Source organism: Lynx rufus, unplaced genomic scaffold, assembly GCF_022079265.1.
Source record: "Lynx rufus isolate CCGP_SWC_20201006 ecotype Redwood Valley unplaced genomic scaffold, mLynRuf1.p SCAF_3, whole genome shotgun sequence".
NCBI classification, from domain to species: Eukaryota; Metazoa; Chordata; class Mammalia; order Carnivora; family Felidae; genus Lynx; species Lynx rufus.
In genome coordinates this window covers 187,139,027-187,158,371 of record NW_025814845.1, presented here as the reverse complement: position 1 = coordinate 187,158,371, position 19,345 = coordinate 187,139,027, and the positions used below count along the sequence as shown (strand labels likewise).

The 19,345-nt window shown below is 40.3% G+C and overlaps 1 protein-coding gene and 1 pseudogene across 7 annotated transcripts in view; both read left to right on the top strand.

Moving 5' to 3' along the window:
• PRIMPOL (primase and DNA directed polymerase) overlaps window positions 1–19,345 on the top strand; it is a 58,880-nt gene that overhangs the window by 35,282 nt on the left and 4,253 nt on the right. For 5 of the 7 annotated variants that reach the window (XM_047091295.1, XM_047091297.1, XM_047091291.1 and 2 more), the window contains 4 exons: window positions 10,286–10,448; window positions 12,087–12,172; window positions 14,893–14,982; window positions 15,060–15,168. In XM_047091295.1, coding sequence (XP_046947251.1) covers window positions 10,286–10,448; window positions 12,087–12,172; window positions 14,893–14,982; window positions 15,060–15,168 — 448 coding nt within the window. The remainder of the gene's footprint in view (window positions 1–10,285; window positions 10,449–12,086; window positions 12,173–14,892; window positions 14,983–15,059; window positions 15,169–19,345) is intronic. The other 2 variants (XM_047091296.1, XM_047091298.1) reach the window with 2 other exon arrangements.
• On the top strand, window positions 16,766–18,912 carry LOC124520432 (protein kish-A-like; annotated as a pseudogene).

The window sequence follows — 19,345 nt, the reverse complement described above, 5'->3', positions numbered from 1 at the left end:
GGTTGTAATAAATCCATTTTCATTTGTGATTTTATCTATTTGGGTCTTCTCTATTTTCTTTTCGAGAAGCCGGTCTGCCCACTTTTTAATTAGGTTTCCTTTTTCTCTTGAGTTGTAGGAGTTCTTTATATATCTTGGCTAGTAACATCTAATCAGATCTATAATTTGCAAGTATTTTTTCCCATTCAGCATGTAACCTTACTTTCGTTGCTGGTTTTCTTTCTCTGCAGAAACTTTTTACTTTGATGTAGTCCTGCTTATTTATTTTTGCTTTTGTTGCCTTTGCTGTTGGTGTCAAATTTAAAACACCATCTCTGGGGTGCCTGGGTGGGTGGCTCGGTCAGTTGAACGTCCGATTCTTGATTTTGGCTCAGGTCATGATCCCAGGGTTGTGGGATTGAGTCCCACGCTGGGCTCTGTGCTGAGCATACAGCCTGCTTAAGATACATTCTCTCGGGAAAGAAAAAAAAAAAAAAAAAAAAGGACGTTAGAGTGGGAGAGAGCCAAAGCATAAGAGACTGTTAAAAACTGAGAACAAACTGAGGGTTGATGGGGGGTGGGAGGGAGGGGCGGGTGGGTGATGGGTATTGAGGAGGGCACCTTTTGGGATGAGCACTGGGTGTTGTATGGAAACCAATTTGTCAATAAACTTCATATAAAAAAAATAATTAGGGAGGAAAATATCAAATAAAGCCTTATTTAGTTCAATAGTCAAAAAAAAAAAAAAAAGATACATTCTCTCGCTCTTTCTCTCTCTCCCCCTCTCTTTCTCTCTCTCCTCCTCTGCCCCTCTCTCCTGCTCGAGTTCTCTGTTTCTCTCTAAAATAAAAAACAAAAACAAATAAAAACAAACCACACCGTTGCCAAGATCCAAAACCACCGGTTTTCTAAGACTTTTGTGGTTTCAGGTCTTATATTCAAGTCTGTAATTCATTTCAAATTAATTTATGGATATGTGTGAGAAAGTAGTACAGTTTTATTATTTTGCATGTGGCTTTCCAGTTGCCCATCTCATTTCATTGGAGAGACTGTTCTTTCTCTGTTGTATATTCTTGGCTCCTTTGCTGTAAATTAAATGAACATATACATACATGGCTTTATTTTCTTGCTTTCTGTTGTGTTCCATTGATTTACGTGCCTGTTTTTATTGCTGATATCATACTGTTTTGGTAAGTATGGCAGTGTGATATACTTTGAAATCAGGAAACATGGTGCCTCCAGGTTTGTTCTCTGCCTGCGTTGCTTTGGCCATTCGGGATCTTTTGTAGTTCCATTCAAATTTTAGAATTCTGTGTTCAGGTCTGTGAAAAGTGTCACTGAAATTTTGATAGGGTCGGCACCAAATCGTAAATTGCCCCAGGTATTATGGACATCTTCACAGTATTCTTCCAGTCTGTGAGCCTGGAATATCTTTCCATTTCTTTGTGTCATCTTCAACTGCTTTCATGAGTGTTTAATACTTTTCAGAGTACAAGTCTTTCGCCTCCTTGGTTACATTTATTCCTGGGTATTTTACTCTTTCCAATGCAATTATAAATGGGATTGTTTCTTTTTTTTCTTTTTATAATGGGATTGTTTCTCAATTTCTTTTCCCGATAGTTTGTTAGTGGTTGTACAGAAATGCAGCAGATTGCTATACAGTTGATTTTGTGTCCTGCAACTTGACTGATAATAGTTGTAACAATTTTTTTGGTGGAGTCTTTGGAATATTCTACATAATATGTTTCTATACATACACATCTGCAAATAGTGACAGTTTCACTTCTTCCTTTCCAATTTGGGTGCCTTTTATTCCTTTTCTTGCCTACTTGCTCTGGCTAGGACATCTAATACCATGTTGGTAAAAGTGATGAGAGTGGGTGTTCTTATTCCTGATTTTAGAGGAAAAGCTTTCAGCTTTTCACCACTGAGTGGGATGTTAACTATGGGTGTGTCATAAATAGACTTTATTATGTTGAAGTACGTTTCCTGTATACCCATTCTGTTGAGAGTTTTTTATCATAGGTATAAAATACTTTGAGTATTTTATCATAAGTGATGTTGAATTTTGTCAGATGCTTTTTCTGTATTGAGATTGTCATTTTTTTTTGTTTGTTTGTTTTGCTTGTTTGTTTTACAAGAGAAATCTACACCTTTACCTATTTACTTTTCAGTAAGTTTAAATCCTTGAGGGGTAGAGCATCACATGTATTCTGTGGCCAATGGCTTTAGCAGGAAGGTTGCTTTGGAATTTGCCACGAGCCATATGCCGCCGTGTGTGTCCATGAGCATGAGTTACTTTTCTCCAGATTACTCTGGTTTTGTTCAGTTTGCCACCAGGAGTCATCGTGTTGTTCTTTGCTTTGTACACAAAGCCTAGATAGAATTCATTTCATCTAGAGCATAAACACCTTCACTTTTAAGAAGAGCTGTGTTCCAGAGACCCTCCGGCTCCAGAGACCTCGCTTACAGACAGCAAAAACGGCCTTGGATCACAGCCTTCTAGACGTATTTGTCTTTTTAGGAGTCCTGTTCCCAGCCAGACTCCACAGGTTCCAAGGTGGCGGAAAGAGCAAGGTGATCATTTGGTTTTTATGAAGCCACTCTGCTTTTATGAAAGACCTACATTAGTATGATAATAGCTTTTTCCATAAGAGTGGAAATCCTCTTTGGAATCTTACAGGTAGTGAAAACAGGTAGTCATATAGGTCTTTCATAAAAGCAAAGTGTTGTAATGTGAACTTTCAGAAAGTGGGGAGATACCTGTATTGTTGAATTTGGTTTGCTGTTACTTTGTTTTCTTATTGATTTAGTTATTTTCTTGATGACTTTTATATCTGTGTTCATCAGGGATATTGACCTGTAATTTTCTTTCTTGTGCCCCTGTTTATTTTTGGTGTCATGGTAATGCTGGCTGTGTAAAGTGAGTTTGAAGTGTCTATTTTTGGGAATAATTTGAGAAAGGGAACATATTATTCTTTAAATGTTTGGTAGAATTTACCTTTAAATCTGTCTATTCCTGGGCTTTTGTTTGTTGGGAGGTTTTTGTTTACTGATTCACTCTCCTTACTAGTCATCAGGCTATTTTTGATTCATGATTCATCCTTGGAAGGTTATATATTTTTTTAAGGTTTTATTTTTTTAATGTTTATTTTTGAGAGAGAGAGCGAGCACGAGCATGAGCTGGGGAAGGGCAGAGAGACAAAGAGACACAGGATCTGACGCAGGCTCCAGACTCTAAGCTGTCAGCACAGAGCCTGACGCGGGGCTCAAACCCAGAAGCTGAGATCATGACCTGACCCAAAGTTGGACACTTAACCGACTGAGCCACACAGGCGCCCTGGAAGGTTATGTTTCTGGGAAGTTGTGCATTTCTCCCAGGTTTCCCAATTTGTTGGAGTGTAATTTCTCACAGTAGTTTGTTATGATCCTTTGTATTTCTGCAGTATCACTTGTAATGTGTCCTCTTTCATTTCTGATCTTGTTTTAGTCCTCTTTTTTTCCTTGGTGAGTCTAGCTAAAGGTTTGTCCATTTCATTTATCTTTTAAAACAACCACCTCTTGCTTTCATTGATTTTTTTTTTCCTGTTGTTTTTTAAAGTCTCCATTTCATTTAGTTCTGCTTTGATCTTTATTATTTCCTTTCTTCTACTAACTTTGGGTTTATTTGCTGTTCCTTTCCTAGTTTCTTGAGAAATAAAGGTGTTTGAGATTTTTCTTTTTTCTTGATGTAGGTATTTGTCATTGTAAACTTCTCTCTCAGAATTGCTTTTTGCTGCATCTCATAGGTTTAGATTTGTTTTATTTTTTTTTTAATTTGGCTCAAGGTCTTTTGATTTCTTCTTTTTCAGTAACATGTTGCTTACCCTCCATATGTTTGTAAATTTTCCAATTTTCTTCTTATAATTGATTTCTAATTTCACAGTATTGTGATCAAAAAAGATGCTCAATGTGATTTCAATCTTAAATTTATTAGGACTTATTTTGTAGCCTATCATGTGATCTGTCCTGGAGAATGTTCCCTATGTACTTGAGAAGAATGTATTCTGTTGCTTTTGAATGGAATGTTCTATATATATTGTTATTCCCATCTGGTCTAACATGTCATTGAAGGTTGATGTTTTCTTATTAGTGATTTTCTGTCGGGATGATCTATCCATGGATATAAGTGGGGTACTAAAGTCCCCTGCTGTTATATTTCTATTTCTCCCTTTAGGTCTGTTAACCTTTGATTTATATTTTTTAGGTGCTTCTGCATTGGTGCCTAAATATTTGTAAATGTTCTATCCTCTTTTTGTATTGACCCTTTTATCGTTACGTAATGCCTTTCTTTGTCTCTTATGCAGTCTTTGTATTGAAGTCTTTGTGTTTTGTCTGACATAAGTATGGCTATCCCAGCTTTTGGCTTCCATTTGCATGCCACATCTTTTTCCATCCATTCCTTCACTTTCAGTCTGTGTCCGTATGTCTGAAATGAGTCTCTTATAGGGACCGTATAGATGGCCGTTGTTTTCTTTTGTCCTTTCAGATACTCTTTTGATTGGTAAATTTCATCCATTTAAAGTAATTATCGATAGGTACGTACTTATAGCCATTTTGCTCATTATTTTCTGGCTGTTTTTTAGTTCTTTTTCTTTCTACTTCTCTTGCTTTCTTCCTTTGTGGTTTGATGACATTTTTAGTAGTATGCTTCCTTTCTCGTTAGCTTTTGTGTATCTGCTAGAGGTGTTTGTTTTGTGGTTACCGTGAGGATTACATATAACAGCTTATATTTATAATAATCTATTTCAAATTTATAACAACTTAAGTGGGAACCCATTCTTTTTTTTTTTTTTTTAGTTTTATTTATTTATTTTGAGGGAGAGAGAGCGTGTGTGTGTGTGTGTGTGTGTGTGAGTGGAGGAGGGGCAGAGAGAGAGGGAAAGGGAGAATCCTAAGCAGGCTCTACATTATCAGTACAGGGCTGTACTGGGGCTCCATCCCACAAACTGTGAGATCATGACCTGAGCTGAAATCAAGAGTTGACCGCTTCACTGACTGAGCCATCCAGGCGCCCCACGTGTGAATGCATTCCAAAGCTGAACACTTTTTTTTATTTTTAAAGATTTTTTTTTTTTTTTTCAACGTTTATTTATTTTTGGGACAGAGAGAGACAGAGCATGAACGGGGGAGGGGCAGAGAGAGAGGGAGACACAGAATCGGAAACAGGCTCCAGGCTCCGAGCCATCAGCCCAGAGCCTGACGCGGGGCTCGAACTCACGGACCGCGAGATCGTGACCTGGCTGAAGTCGGACGCTTAATCGACTGCGCCACCCAGGCGCCCCCAAAGCTGAACACTTTTACTCTTGCCTCCCATGTTTTATGTTTTGCATGTCACGTGCACTTTTTTTTATATTATATGAAATTTATTGCCAAATTAGTTTCCATACAACACCCAGTGCTCATCCCAAAAGATGCCCTCTTCAATGCCCATCACCTACCCTCCCTTCCCTCCCACCCCCCATCAACCCTCAGTTTGTTCTCAGTTTTTAAGAGTCTCTTATGCTTTGACTCTCTCTTCCACTCTAACCTCTTTGTTTTCTTTTTTCTTTTTTCCTTCCCCTCCCCCATGGGTTTCTGTTAAGTTTCTCAGGATCCACATAAGAGTGAAAACATATGGTATCTGTCTTGCTCTGTATGGCTTATTTCACTTAGCATCACACTCTCCAGTTCCATCCACGTTGCTACAAAGGGCCAGATTTCATTCTTTCTCTTTGCCACGTAGAACTCTGTTGTGTATATAAAACACAATTTCTTTATCCATTCATCAGTTGATGGACATTTAGGGTTTTCCCACAATTTGGCTATTGTTGAGAGTGCTGCTATAAACATTGGGGTACAAGTGCCCCTCTGCATCAGCACTCCTGTATCCCTTGGGTAAATTCCTAGCAGTGCTATTGCTGGGTCATAGGGTAGGTCTATTTTTAATTTTCTGAGGAACCTCCACACTGTTTTCCAGAGTGGCTGCACCAGTTTGCATTCCCACCAGCAGTGCAAGAGGGTTCCTGTTTCTCCACATCCTCACCAGCATCTATAGTCTCCTGATTTGTTCATTTTGGCCACTCTGACTGGAGTGAGGTGATATCTGAGTGTGGTTTTGATTTGTATTTCCCTGATGAGGAGCAGTGTTGAGCATCTTTTCATGTGCCTGTTGGCCATCTGGATGTCTTCTTTAGAGAAGTGTCTGTTCATGTTTTCTACCCATTTCTTCACTGGATTATTTGTTTTTCGGGTGTGGAGTTTGGTGCGCTCTTTATAGATTTTGGATACTAGCCCTTTGTCTGATAGGTCATTTGCAAATATCTTTTCCCATTCTGTTGGTTGCCTTTTACTTTTGTTGTTTCCTTTGCTGTGCAGAAGCTTTTTATCTTCATGAGGTCCCAATAGTTCATTTTTGCTTTTAATTCCCTTGCCTTTGGGGATGTGTCAAGTAAGAAATTGCTGCGGCTCAGGTCAGAGAGGTCTTTTTCTGCTTTCTCCTCTAGTGTTTTGATGGTTTCCTGTCTCACATTCAGGTCCTTTATCCATTTTGAGTTAATTTTTGTGAATGGTGTGAGAAAGTGGTCTAGTTTCAACCTTCTGCATGTTGCTGTCCAGTTCTCCCAGCACCATTTGTTAAAGAGACTGTCTTTTTTCCATTGGATATTCTTTCCTGCTTTGTCAAAGATGAGTTGGCCATACATTTGTGGGTCTAGTTCTGGGGTTTCTATTCTATTCCATTGGTCTATGTGTCTGTTTTTATGCCAATACCATGCTGTCTTGATGATTACAGCTTTGTAGTAGAGGCTAAAGTCTGGGATTGTGATGCCTCCTGCTTTGGTCTTCTTCTTCAAAATTACTTTGGCTATTCAGGGCCTTTTGTGGTTCCATATGAATTTTAGGATTGCTTGTTCTAGCTTCAAGAAGGATGCTGGTGCAATTTTGATTGGGATTGCATTGAATGTGTAGATAGCTTTGGGTAGTATTGACATTTTAACAATATTTATTCTTCCAACCCGTGAGCATCACGTGCACTTTGAATATGTTCTTCTGGCCTGTAGCATTTCTGCTGAAAAATGTGCTCATAGTCACATGGGGTTTTCCTTGTATGTAACAAGGTTTTTCTTCTTTTTGTTTGTTTGTTTTTTCTTGTTGCCTTTAAGGTTCTCTCTCTCATTTTTTTTTTTTAACTTCTGACATTTTATAATGTGTCTTGGTGTGGGGTCTCTGCATTTATTTCATTTAGAACTCGCTGTCCTTCCTGGATCTGTAGGTCTTTCCTTACCCAGGTTATTGCAGTTTTCAGTTACTATTTCTTAAAATAGTTTTCTGGCCCTTTCTCCTTCTGGGATTCATTTAATGTGAATGTTGGCCTGCTTGGTGTTGTCTTCTAAGCCTCTTAAGCTGTCTTCACTTTATTTCATTCTTTTCTCTTTTTGCTGCTCTGCCGGGTGAATTCCTCCATCCTGTCTTTGAATTCATTGATCCTGCTTCATCTAGTTAGCTGTTGAACCCCTACAGTGTATTTTCCACATCAGCTTTTGCATTTTCAGCCCTGTGACTTCTGTTGGGTACTTTCTTATATTATTCTTTTTGTTGACGTTCTCACTGTGTTATCCATTCTTCTCCCGAATTTGGTGAACATCTTTATGACCTTTAGTTTGAATTCTTTATCAGATAAATTCCTTATCTCCATTTCATAAAGGTTTTTAAAGAGTTTTAAATTGCTTTTTTGTTTGGAACTTGGTCCTTTGTTCTTCATTTTGCTTGACTCTGTTTCCCTGCATTAGGTGAACTAGCGTCCCTAGTAGTCTTGAAGAGTTGGCCTGAGAAGGAGATGAAATCTATCCTTCAACCCTGTCCTAGCTCTTGGTTGTTTCTCAAACTTTTGTAATTTTCCAAGCAGCCTATTTTATTTTTAATAGCTCCCAGTACTTTGGGGTATTCCAGGACCAGTTAATGTCCCAAAGGGGAGGATCTCATTTAACACCTAGATTCAGGCTGATTGGAAGCCAGACCCTCAGGCAACAGCTTGCTTGCTTGCTTTTTTTTTTTTTTAATGGTTATTTATTTATTTTGAGAGAGAATGCTTGAGTAGGGTAGGGGCAGAGAGAGGGAGACAGAGAGAATCCACACTGGTGGCTTGGAGCCTGACATGGAGCTGGAACTCATGAACCGTGAGACCATGACCTGAGCTGAAACCAAGAGTCAGATGCTTAACCTACTGAGCCACCCAGATGCCCCATGGCAGCAGCTTTTAAGGAATGGAGAGCATGTGCAGTTGTATTGGACTACAAGCGTAAGTCCCGCTGACCAGCACAGCCAGGTCATATGGAGGTGCCCACGGTGGCAGTTGTAAAAATCAGGACTTGTTGAGCATGTGACCTTCTTTCTGAGAGATCCTGGGGAGCGATTGTGAGGTAGAAGGAGAGTACACAGATAGCGCCTCTGGCTGCGTTCCTTGTGAGCAGCTCTGAAGCTTCTAGATGTATGCCAAACTTGAAGACTGCCCCTCAGGCTGAAGCTCCGGGACAAGCAGTTAGGCGTCTCTCCCAGAAAGGCTGGGGGTGTTTCAATCCGCTGTCTTTGCGGTGCGCCGGTGGTGGTCGCCATCTCAGAACTGTCTCCCTGACCGTTACAGTCCCATGACCCCCAGGGCCGGGTGATCGAGGGTTAGGCCCTGGGAGGCGGCCACGAAAAGCAGGGTACCAGAGGTCAATCAAAACTGGGGCACCAGACACATACAGAAGCTCCCCTCTGAGAGATGCTGGTGCTGTGAGACACAGCAAAAGACAGGAGGAGAATGGTGCCCACCCTCCAAGGTCTCAGGAAAGGTTTCCAATTAGCCCCTGGATGTGTGTTCAGTTAGGCTCCTGTGAGGAGAAGCTGGCAGGCTCTTGTACAGAGGGACTGAGCTGACTGAGCTCCTGGGTCTGTTGCCTCACTGTGCCCTAGGGACGCCCGCTGTTTAAGAACCCTTTCTCCATTGGTGACAGTTCTGTAGGACCTGTGAGGGTAAGTCCCACCGGCCAGCAGAGCCAGGTGACAGAGAGGAGTCCCCAGGCTGCAACTGTGAAAATCAGGGCACCAAGCAAAGGGCATAAGCTCCTTTCTGGAAGATACCAGTGAGCTGGAGTGAGGCAGAGGGAGAGTGCAAAAATTGGGTCCCCTGGACTCCATTCCCTGAGAGCCCTTCTGTAGGCCCCTGGGAGTGTGCCACAGCAGAAGCTGCCCCTCGGGCACACGAAATCGGCCTGTCAGAAACTGGGGGTGGGTTTCAGTCTGCTCTCAGTGCCATGGCCTGGGAGTGGTGGTCTACCGAGAACCGTGCCTCCAGTTGTTAGAGTCCTGTGGACCCAGGAACGCAAGCCTCCCGGGCCTTTAAGGCCAGGTGATCAAGGGGGTTACCTGACACACGGTTTGGCGGATGTAAAACTGCGGCACCAGATGCGAGTAGACGCTTTCCTCCAGCAGATACTGGTGGCCTGGAGCACGGCAGGCGGGGAGCCAAAGATTGTGTCCCCCGGCTGGAGGGGGGCAGAGGGGCTTGCAAAGATGGCACTCGCTGGAAAGGGGGGGAGAAAGGAGAAAAGATGGCGCCCGCCGGATTTAGCAAAGCAGAGAAGATGGCACCGGCCACCTCCATCTCTGAAGAAGATCTCTCAGTCCAACGCCTGAAAGTTTGGAAATGAGCCCCTTTCACATAAACCCTGGGTGCTTTTCGGAGAGCGGCTTCTGCACTCGGCCCTGGGGTGAGTGAGTCTGCACGCAGGCCCTGAAGGAGTCTTTCTTCCCCAGTTCGCCATGGCCCGCAGGTCTCCTAGGCCCCAGCCCGGCTGGTCTTCAAAGCCATATGTTCCTGGGGCTCATCTCCTAGGCTCAGGTCTTAAACGTTGGGCTGTGAGGTGTGTGAGGTATGACTCCTCCGCCTTTCAGGGAGAAGCTCCGGGTTTGAATTCCCTCCCAATGGTGGGCGTGGGGCTTGTGGTGAGGTTGTCTCAGCCTCTCCTACCTGCCTTGACGGGCTGTCCGACTCATCCTCCACGCGGAAGGAGTCAGTTGGCCAGCTTTTAGGCTGTCTTTCAGAGGAGATTGTTCCATATATAGCTACAGATTTGGGGTGTTCACCCGAGAAGGTGAGTTCAGGCTCTTCCAACGTTGCCATGTTGGACCGGAAGCACTGGTTTCCCTAAGAACGCCATACAAAAGGAATCTAATGTTTGCTGACTATAAAACCAAATGGCTGAAAACGTGCGTTCGTAATTATTCTTGTTAACTTTTGACATAGGAGTTTATACAAGAAATAGAAACTTTCGGCTGTATAAATCATCGAAGATAGGGAAGCACGTGGCTTTGGAGATTGCTGAAGATAACAAGTTTTTTCCTAAACATTCGGAGACTGTATCTGAAGAAAATCAATGTTTCCTGTCTTCTTTGGTCAGCAATGTCAGGTAGATAGTATATAGTACCAACATCAAACTGTTGCATATTCGTGAATGCTTATTAAGCAGTGAACAGCATTGGATAGTACTATAATGTGAGTTGGGTAAATTCATTCTAACTTAAGGAAAAGGAAGTTCTCAAAATTCTAGGGTAACGTATTTTTATAAAGAAGAAAATTAAACCTGTTCCATTTGCAAATAGAGTTACTGTTAATATCTACTTTTCATATATGCATGTTCATACATACTTATATACGTCCTTCATTCAAAAAATAGTTGAGATCATTATTTATGTGGTTATATCTGTTGTTTTATCCACTCGACATTATATCATGAATATCTTCCAAGTTAGTAATTTGCAACAGTTAGTTGTAATGAAAACTTAAAATTTGTTTTAATGTTTCTGTGTTCTTGAGAGAGAGACAGCACACAAACTGGAGGGGGGCAGAGAAAGAGGGAGACCCAGAATTCGAAGCAGGCTCCAGGCTTGGAGCTGACCGCCCAGAGCCCCACGCGGGGCTCGAACTCACAAGCTGTGAGATCCTGACCTGAGCTGAAGTCGGATGCTTAACCAACTGAGTTACATTTGTCAGAAGTAATGTCAGGGTCTTAGTTTCCTTACCTTTAAAATGGAAATAATATTAACACCTATCTTAGGGAGTTGTGAAGATTAAATGAGGGAAGAGGTACACACAAAATTATAGCTGGGCCTGGCACGCGATGTCTGCTGGGTTAAGTGTTAGTTGTTAGCAGCTGTTCCTGAGATTCTGGAAGTACAGTGGTAAGTGTAAGAATTGTATCACTGTGGTTGGCACAGGAGTGGCCTCTAATACAGCCTGAAGTCATCTCCTGATTACCAAATCCTATTTCTTTTGTAGTTTCAGTATTAATTTCATACAAGTGGAGAGTTCTTCTACTCAATGGGGTTTCCTTAATTTTCTTTTGTGTAGCCAAGTAAATAAGTATTTCTCTTCCTGAAATAAAGGCTAAATTCTTTATGGCCAAGAGTCTGTCTTTCAGTTAACTTTAATTCATTTTTTCCTTTGCTCTCATGCCTCCTTTTTTTTCACACTTTTCAAATTATTTTTAGACTTATTCACACTTTTCAAATCATTGTAACAAAAATGTCAAAGGCTCTGTATGTTTGGAGAATAGAATTGTACTTCATTCTATAGCTTCAGCAGTCCCAGAGTCCTCTGGTTCACTCTGTGGTTGAAGAAAGTATTTTAATTTTTAAAAATTTATTTTAGAGAGAGAGAGAGGGAGGTGGAGAGGGGCAGAGGAAGAGAGCGAGAATCCCAAGCAGGTTCCACGCTCAGTTGCTCAGCGCAGAGCCTGATGCAAGGCTTGATCCCACGACCTGGATCATGAACTGAGCCAAAATCAAGAGTTAAGAGTCAGATGCTCAATTGACTGAGCCACCCAGGCAGCCCAAAGAAAGTATTTTAAGTGATCACCAAACTACTCTTTTCTATATGGATAGGATTGGTGTTTTTGTAGGCAAATGTGGCTTGATTGTCCTAGAACAATTAGCTGTTGAACAAAGGATTTTAATGTGGAACTATTTGAAATTCAGTCTCCTTTCCGTAGCCATGTCTCTTTAATTCTTACATAATGTTAACTGTTTCTTTCACCTATTTTCTTCAGATTCTCAGACACTTTACGAATTCTGACATGTGACACATCTCAAAATAAAGAAAAACGAATTGAATGTTTTAGCACCAACACTAAAGGTAATTTTAGGAGAACAATTTCCTATGAAAATTTAAGGATACAAAGTCTGTTTTGCCTTGAAGATTTTAAATCCTCAGTATTCATATCTACTGATCATTTATTATTTTTTTTAGACTTTATTTATTTAGAGAGAGAGCTATTAGGGGAGGGGCAGAGAGAGGGGGAGAGAGAGAATCCCAGCAAGCTCTGCACCAACGAGGGGCTTGAACTCATGAGCCATGAGATCATATCCTGAGATGAAACCAAGAATCAGACAACCAACTGAGCCACACAGGTGCCTCAGTATCTACTGATCCTTTAAAACAACTTAGTTTCTATCCAAAAGGGAAAAAGTGTAAAGAAAAGATAATTATATTTTTTATTTTTTTAATTTTTATTATTATTATTTTTTAATTTTAATGTTTATTTTTTGAGAAAGCGTGAGCAGGGGAGGAATAGAGAGAGGGAGACACAGAATCTGAAGCAGGCTCCAGTTTCTAAGCTGTCAGCACAGAGCCTGACGTGGGGCTTGAATTCATGAACTGCGAGATCATGACCTGGGCAGAAGTTGGATGTTTGACTGAGCCACCCAGGCTCCCCAAGAAAAGATAATTTTTAGTGTATTCACTAATTTTCATCATATGATGGTTTGGGGGGCAGGAAATGGGAAAATAGAGTAGATTGTTGGTAGAAATAAACCATTATTAAAAGAAAAACCTAGGGGGGCCTGGGTGGCTCAGTCGGTTAAGCATATGACCTCAGCTCAGGTCATGATCTCACAGTCTGTGACCTTGAGTCCCATGTCAGGCTCTGTGCTGACAGCTCAGAGCCTGGAGCCTGCTTCAGGTTCTGTGTCTCCCTCTCACTGCCCCTCCTCTGCTCACACTGTCTCAAAAAGAAAAAGAAAAAAAAGAAAAACCTAAAAGTCCTCTTCCCTTCTGTCCACAACCAAAGATGGGTAGCCACCATCAGTTTCCATGGAACCCCGTGGAGATTTCCCTTGCATTTCCCTGTTCTTTTAATGGCTGCATGGTTTTCACGCATGTCCTTCATTTTTATATTGAAAAACATAGAGGTTTTTTTCTAGGATTTCGTATATTCTCCCGTAAACAATTTTGTAAGTGCATTTTGGATTATCATTATTTATAGCAGTGAAAAACTGGAAACAAATCTAAATGTAAAACAAAATGGCATTGGTTATATCCTATAACATACTCTATAACCAATTTATAAAATTTATAAAAACCAATATAACATGGGAAATGTCCATTTATAAGAGAAAAAGTAGACTCTGAAATTGGGAGGTATGATTACAGCTTCATTAAAAACATGGATAACATTTTCTTATGCTTATTTTCTTCTTGTTTAACAGTTATTTCTAGATACTGATTTGGAGTTTATTTCTCTCATTTCTGCTTTAATATATTTTCCAAAGTTTCTCCAATTATGTATATTATTTTTGTAAGTGAAATATAGGCATTGTTTATTTGCACACTTTTTAAAAAAAAAGTGTTATTTATTTTGAGAATGGGAGGGTGAGAGAGAGTGAACACCTGAGAGTCCGTCGCTTAACCGACTGAGCCACCCAGGTGCCCCTATTTATTTATTTAGAGACAGAGAACACAGTGGGGGAGAGGGGCAGAGGGAGAAAGGGAGAAAGTCTGTAATCAGCCTTCACTCTCAGAGCAGAGCCTGACTCAGGGCTTGATTCCACAACCCTGGGATCATGACCTGAGCCAACATCAAGAGTCAGACACTCAACTGACTGACCCACCCCGGCGCCCCAATATAGGCTTTATTTTAAGAAAAGTAGATAATTCTGTGTTTAAAGATGAAGTGAGATTTTAAGTAAATGATTGTAAATTATCCCAGTAGATTCTTAGATACAAGATATAACCAAACTGTCAGAGCCCTACGGCTGAAGGTCCCGCGAGAGCACACCTGCAGTGAACCAGGTGTGTGTTATGTGTGGAAAACACGTACCACCGGGATCTGTGGGGGCAGCTCAGTAAAAGGGTGTTAGAAACGACTTCTAGGATTCAGGCTTGAGTTGGGTGTTTTGAGGAATGTCCAAGGCAGCGTGGATTTGTTTTCAGCTGGGTACTGTCGGAGACAATTCTGCGATTGACTATCTTCATAAAGTTTATCTAGAAGGAAGGCAGACTACAGTGGGACTAAAGCTAGAATTGGCAAAGCAGCCCCCGTTATGAATAAGATGGGCGGCGTTTAGTCATTTTTGTGGTTTGGAAATAGTTCATGTTTTGTTTGTGATTGTAGAGTGCTCTTATTTTTGTCTTGAATCATCTTGGCCACAGAGTGACCTTATGTGATGTTGAAATTCTGTGAAATGGTTACTCATCAGCAGGAAAATACAGGGCTGAGCCGTGTGTGCCCAGCCTGTTTGTCACAACACCAAGGCCGAGCTGATAGGAGTAGGCCAGCTCCGGGGTGTAAGGGGTTGCTTTTCTCTTTATAAGAATGAAGAAAGCAATCAGAATGATTATAGGTGCTTCTTGTGAAAATTAGTTAACATTGGACTTAATTTAGAGGTTTGAATATTACTTACTTGTAGGATAAGCCAGAACCCGTGACTGACTAAAAGACAAATGGAGAAATGGGGGGGCGGGGGGAGGGACCTGGAGAGTTTCCGAAACGTGTAATTGTACTAAAGAACAACTTAAAATTTAACTCTTCAGCTTTTAGCCACTTTAATTATAATGAATTTTTCTCTCTGTTGCAGCAGAAAACATTGAGGGTTTTCATTGTTCGCCCTACCCTGAAATTGATCAATTTGTTCTTTCTTTGGTGAATAAAAATGGCATTCAAGGAGGTAAAGATAATCTTATTCCTTATTCACTGTAATATGCTGGAGTTATAATAGCTTCAGAAACATTATTTGCATTTTAGGAATTCGGCGTTGGAGCTACTTTTTCCCAGAAGAGTTACTGGTTTATGATATTTGTAAATATCGCTGGTGTGAAAACATCAGAAGAGCGCACAAGAGCAATAATATCATGTAGGTGATGTTGTTTATTGAGTTCCATGTATTTAACCAACATTACATTTTAAATTTTTATAATTTTTACAGTTGAGAATATAAACATGATTTTGTTCTTATAATGAATGTAGTTACATCAGATACTGTATTTGGTTTATGTTTGAAAATATTTAATTTGACCAACTTAATTATCACCTTAGCACATGTCATTTTCATCTGTACTTTATTTGGTAAAATAATCCATTAGATAGTATAATCTTGAGAAGAGTAAGGTAGAACTGAGTGGGGCTAGAAAGAAATTAGAGGCAGTAGACAGGAGGAAGGAAGTATGTCTCCCTTGTCTGTTTCCATTGGTCCTTGACATGTTATATGGAGTAAATTGAAATCAAGCAAACTTGGGTGAAAAGGAAACTCTTCGGTGCTAAGAGTTGGAATTAAGGTTAACATGTTCAAGACAAAGAATGATATTGAGAGGAACAAATATTTATTGAATGCTTGCTGTATGCACCAGGCCCTGTTTTAGGAGTTTTCTGTAAAATCCCCCTGGCAAAAGGAGAGGGAGTGAAGGATGAAGTGAAACCAGAAATAGAATTTTAGATAATACAGGGGCACCTGGGTGTCTGTTGGTTCAGCATCTGACTCAAGATTTCAGCTCAGGTCATGATCTTGCGGTTCGTTAGTTTGAGCCCCGCGTTGTGCCCTACACTGACAATGAGGACCCTGCTTGGAATTCTCTGTCTCTCTTTGTTCCTCCCCCACTTGTGCATGTTCTCTGTCTCTGTCTCCATCTCTCTCGCTCAAAATAAATAAACTTAAAAGAATTTTAGATAATACAAAGGTATGGTTAGAATAGGGATAAGACAGAAACCCAGCAGTTACTGGTTATGATATGGGAAGTTTTGCTGTGTTTTATATTTAACACAAAGCTGAGACTTCTGTATGTCAAGTGTAAATAGCACGTGTGCCAGACATGAGAAAAGACTGTGAAGTTCTGCTAGGAAGCTAGCGAATACATTGGGTAGCATGACTCAGGGCTATACTTACATATGTAGGTTAACCCAGTTAAAAAAAAATAACATTTCAAAAATTATATGCTCAATACACAAAAGCTACACGTAGCTTTGCACACGTAGAATAGCACAAAGAAAAGATTACCCATAGGCCCAGAACCAGAGATAACTGTGGTTATAATTTTGGTATATCTTTCTAATTTTTTACTCTATGGATATATAAGTTTACCAGTAAATCATTATCATAAGATGATCGTCTTTTTTTTTTTTTAAAGAATTTTTTAATTTTAATTTTATTTTTTATTTTAAAGTTTATCTTTTTGAGAGAGAGCATGCGAGTTGGGGAGGGGCAGACAGGGAGAGAGGGAATCCCAAGCAGGCTCCACACTGACAGCACGGAGCCCGACGTGGGGCTGGAACTCAAGAACCGCAAGATCAAGATCTGAGCTGAAATTAAGAGTCGGACGCTTAACTGACTGAGCCACCCATGTGCCCTCCCCCTTTTTAAAAATTGTTTATTTACTTTGAGAGAGAAGGAGAGAGAGAATCCCAAGCAGGCTCCGTGCTGTCCTCACAGAGCCCGACGCATGGCTTAATCCCATGAACTATGAGATCATGACATGAGCCAAAATGAAGAGTCGAATGCTCAACCAACACAGCCACCCAGGCGCCCCCCCTTTTGACTAATTCTCAAATACGGATACTTATTAATGGGATATGTGTCGTTCTGAGCATCACATAACCTCGTAAACCTTGGAATTAGATTGGACACTGTCACCCCCACGGTTCTGTCTTACTCCGCATTGAGGTTAGTGGTCCTTTTTATCCCAGTCACCACCAAAAACCTCAGCTCTACAAAGACAGGACAGGACCGAAAGGAATGAAGGCTGCTACAGTTCTGAGGCTGTGAATCGTAAGCAAGTAGTTTGCAGGGCGCATGACGGATGTCAAGTATCACAGTTGCCCTTAGGAACATGTAAATATTCTTCATGACCCTGGGACAGTTTGATGTGAAGTTTGGGAACTGCAGCATTAATGCATTTATTAGGATTGTTCAGGTTCTTCATAACTTTTTAAGTTTGCTTAGTTGGGTGTCTTTTTATCTAGTACTTTGTCTATTTTACCAAAATGCTTAATGTTACTGTCAGAAATTGTTCATAATATTCTTAAATTTTTAGTATATTCTACATTTGTAGTTATAGCTGCACTAAATTTTGAGTAACACTTATGTCTTTACCTTATTTATTTTTTGATCAATCTGGCAGGAATTGTATTAGTCTTCACATTGGCCTTGTTGATTCTTTTACATTTTGGCTTCTTGAGGCACCTCGGTGCCTCAGTCAACCGGTTAAGCATCCGATTCTTGATTTCAGCTCGGGTCATGATCTCATGGTTCGTGAGTTTGACCCCTGGGTCCGGCTCTGTGCTGAGAGCGTGGAGCCTGCTCCAAAATAAACGGTGTGGAACTTGCTCTCAAAATAAACAAACATTTAAATTTTTGCTTACTTCCTGCCTTTTATTAGAGTTTATTCAATTGTTCATTTCCCAAGTTAGTTACTTATTGGTCTTCAGCTCTTCTTTTATGTAAATAAGCTTTTTCTAAAGATCGTTTTAGCTCTGTTTCACATATTTTAATACATATTTTCAGTTGCATTCAGTTCCATTTTCTAATTTCCATCATGATTTTTCCTTGAGTAATTGGTTATTTAGAAATGTTTTTCAGATGTGGCTGGGGCTTCACTGGCCTCACTATGTCTACCATTTTCGGTTTCCAGAGTCTGTTGACTGTAATCTTGCTGCTTATATATACCTGTGTTTATATCCTATCCTTGGCACCCGGCCTCCTAGACAGAAATAAAACTGGATTGTTGGGTATATTTTGGAAGTGCGCCAGAATTGGTAAACGGAAGAGTCCTTACATCGCAGTGTGCTGTACACGATGGCCTTTGGCATTTTCTTCATACAGTAGTAGCTGGGAAAAATATCATCATTTAATTGCCAGCAGATTTCCGTATGAAAAAAGGACTTACCTATAGAACATAATGGAATGAATAGTTCACTCTTTTATCTCTGAACACTGAATGAGATAAATTTCCAGCTGCCGTTCTCTATTTTTGTTATTGGACCAATGTTCTATATAAACAGGGTGTAACCATTTAATACGCAGAGTTTAATATGTCTAACAATCAATGTGAGCAGTGTCACTACAATATTACGTTCTGCAAATGTTACTCTGTCAGATACCGGTTTTTAGTGAGGCATCTCTGAGACACAGAATAGAAAACAAAATTGGGAAATCACTTACTTCCCTTCACTGTGATTTGGAAATGATAAATCTTTATGGGATGAGACACTTTTCTGGGCTAGCTTTTTTATTGAGAAAAAAAGGTTCAATTTGTGTTGGTAAGGATTGCATTCATATTTAATAATGCTTGCTGTTCCTCTGGCCACACCAGAGCATTAACAGAGTGCCTCTAAGCAAACTCTATAGTGTATTACAGACGTTTCAAGTATTTAAAACAAGCCTGTGCATTTCTTAAGGAAGAAGGTAAATGAGATATCACTTAAGAGTAGTATTGGGGAAATGTCCATATTTAACATAAAAGTTTAGAATAGCTGACTGGTCCAGTAGCCTCTGAAAACTCTAGATAAGTATGGATAAATATCTTACGAATAAATTGACCAGCTGTCATTCCCCGAATAAGACTACATTCTTAGAGTGAAAAGAACAAAATAGAACAATTCAGAATGATAAAAAAAAAAAAAAAAAAAAGTTTTTCATTTCCAAGTTATGTGTTTCTATTAGCTATTTTTCTAATATTTATTTCTAAACAGTTTGCTTTGTGGTCAGAGATGTGTTGTATGAATACTTTTTTTAAATTCAGTGAAATTAACATGATACCTGGCACAGTCAGTTTTTATCATTGTTTTGTGTCTAAGTTTATTTATTTAGAGAGCATGTGGGAGGGGCAGAGAGAGAGGGAGGGACAGAATCCCAAGCAGGCTCCACACTGGACCGCGCAGAGCCCGACGTGGAGCTAGAACTCACAAACTGTGAGATCACAACCTGGGCCAAAACCAAGATTGGACGCTTAACCAACTGAGCCACCCAGATGCCCCTGTAATTGTTTTATATGTGAGTGTAAAGAACTTCCAACTATCTGAAACAATATTCATGTATGCCT